At 33.8% G+C, this 2,004-nt stretch overlaps 1 protein-coding gene across 1 annotated transcript; it reads left to right on the top strand.

Annotated features, from left to right (window-relative positions):
• Nucleotides 1-961: 961 nt before the first annotated feature.
• On the top strand, nt 962-1,939 carry LOC116351852 (PR domain zinc finger protein 5-like; the record flags this gene model as incomplete). The annotated part of the gene is made up of 2 exons (XM_031784000.1): nt 962-980; nt 1,041-1,939. Coding segments are annotated over exons 1-2 (918 nt in total), but the record flags the coding sequence as incomplete, so codon positions are not given.
• Between the last annotated feature and the right edge of the window lie 65 nt (nt 1,940-2,004).

Below are 2,004 nucleotides of genomic sequence, written 5' to 3'. Positions count from 1 at the left end.
TACACATTTTTGTGCTTGTACGAAAATTTTTGGCACCGCAGAAGCGCTTGCCGAACACAGTACTGTATGCCAGCTGAAAAATCGACGACGATTTCCAATTATACATATGGGAAAGACATTTGAATGTCATTTATGCCATAGGGTGATTAAAGAGATAATCTCACTTCGCAGACACATGAGAAAAACGCATACAGTATGTAAAAAGAGATTTAAATGTGACTGCGGTCAACTTTTTTCATATTCATTTGAACTTCGCAATCACAATGAGTCGGTTCACTTGAAAATTCGTAAATTTTTGTGCACAATATGTGGAAAATCCTTTTTGAGCGATCAAAAATTACGATATCATACGTATAAGCATACAGGAGAAACACCATATAAATGCGAACTTTGTGAGAAAGCATTTTCTAATCCAACAGTACGGGATTTGCACATGCGGACTCATACGGAGGAAAGAAATTTTAAATGTACATTTGAAGGATGCGACAAACGATTTAAGACTCCAGCCAATGTTTATACACATAAGAGAATAAAGCATGGCCTCATGAAAAAGGAACAACAATTGTAAGGACCTATGGAAATAATCGCAGCTCAATTTTAAACTTCCAACTTGTAATTAATAATGGAATGTATTATTATTTGGTTGAAAATTGTGGCAATACATTAATGAAAATTAATAAGAAAAACTCATTTTCAAATTTAATTGGGTGCCGTTTTTGAATTATTTTTGTTTTCTTCAAACTACTTTCCAAATACTTGAAATAAAGCGTAAATATGTTATATGTTATGTTATAGATACTCAAGAAAATACTTATGTAGACTTTGACAGTTCACTTTAGCTCAGTAATTATAAACAACAGATATTTCTTTGACAAAACAAAACAACGGAATAATAAGAAGAATTGAGATTTTGAAGAAAAACAATATCGTTGAACGGTTGAACGGAGGTAATCTTGATAATATGGATGAAATAAGAACAGGTAAATCAATAAAAAAGATTTAAATAGAAAATTCTAAAACAATTGTGTTTTTTTTTTCAGTTCATCAATGTTTATTTTGTCCGCAAACATTTGGCAGTGCCAGCAAAAAAGATGACCACATTCTACAGCATTTTGCCCACGAAACATGCATCGAATGCGACCAGAATTTAATTCGAATCGGTAGTGATTTGTACACTCGACACAATGCCGTAACATGTATCAAGGTGAATTTTGTCAAATCGGAAGAATTAGCTGAAAAAGAATACGAACATGCGAAGTCACCGACCAGTCAAGAAATTTGCAATGATGGTGAATTTGCAGCAGACTATTCGTCGTTGAATCCAATTTTCATTGAAGAAATGGAATTGAAGCCAGATGATTTGAACGAACAGCTAATGTTACGGGCCAACTGTGATTCTGAACACGAACCACATGAAAACCACATTGAACCAAATTCAAATCAATTTACCGATTCGATGGGTGTATCTGAATCGACAAGCAATCAAAGCAGTGAAACCGATGACCGTACAAAATGTAATATTTGTAACAAAATATTGTCAACAAAAAATGCACTAAAAACACACAAGTTAAGGACACACAGTGCACCCGGCCATTTTCCATGTCAGCTGTGTAATATGATTTTGACACGAAAGGATTCATTGCGTAAACATATGAAAATGCAACATGATCCAAATTGTGTCAAATTCAAATGTTTTTATTGCTATGCTGTGTTTTTGAAGAAATCATCTCTAGAAAATCATCATCCCAAATGTAAAAAACGAGCCGAAAAATTAAGAAATGAAGATTGTAGCACCACCGTTGAAGCCGTTAACACTATTCACATTAAGGAGGAACAAATCGATGATGATTATGAGAATACAATTTGCACGGAAACTGTAGGAATGGGACCAGCACAACAAAATGAATACAATTCGATTGAAACTCATAGTCGAGAAAACGTGAGACAACCAAATAGCAACGACAACAAATGTGACATATGCCTTAAAACATTTTTTGATAAAAA

This window comes from Contarinia nasturtii, unplaced genomic scaffold, assembly GCF_009176525.2.
Source record: "Contarinia nasturtii isolate CC-2019 unplaced genomic scaffold, AAFC_CNas_1.1 Cnas_scaffold_6439, whole genome shotgun sequence".
Lineage (NCBI taxonomy): Eukaryota > Metazoa > Arthropoda > Insecta > Diptera > Cecidomyiidae > Contarinia > Contarinia nasturtii.
Note: the sequence above shows the minus strand (reverse complement) of the source record. Positions and strands in the feature narration are given on the sequence as shown.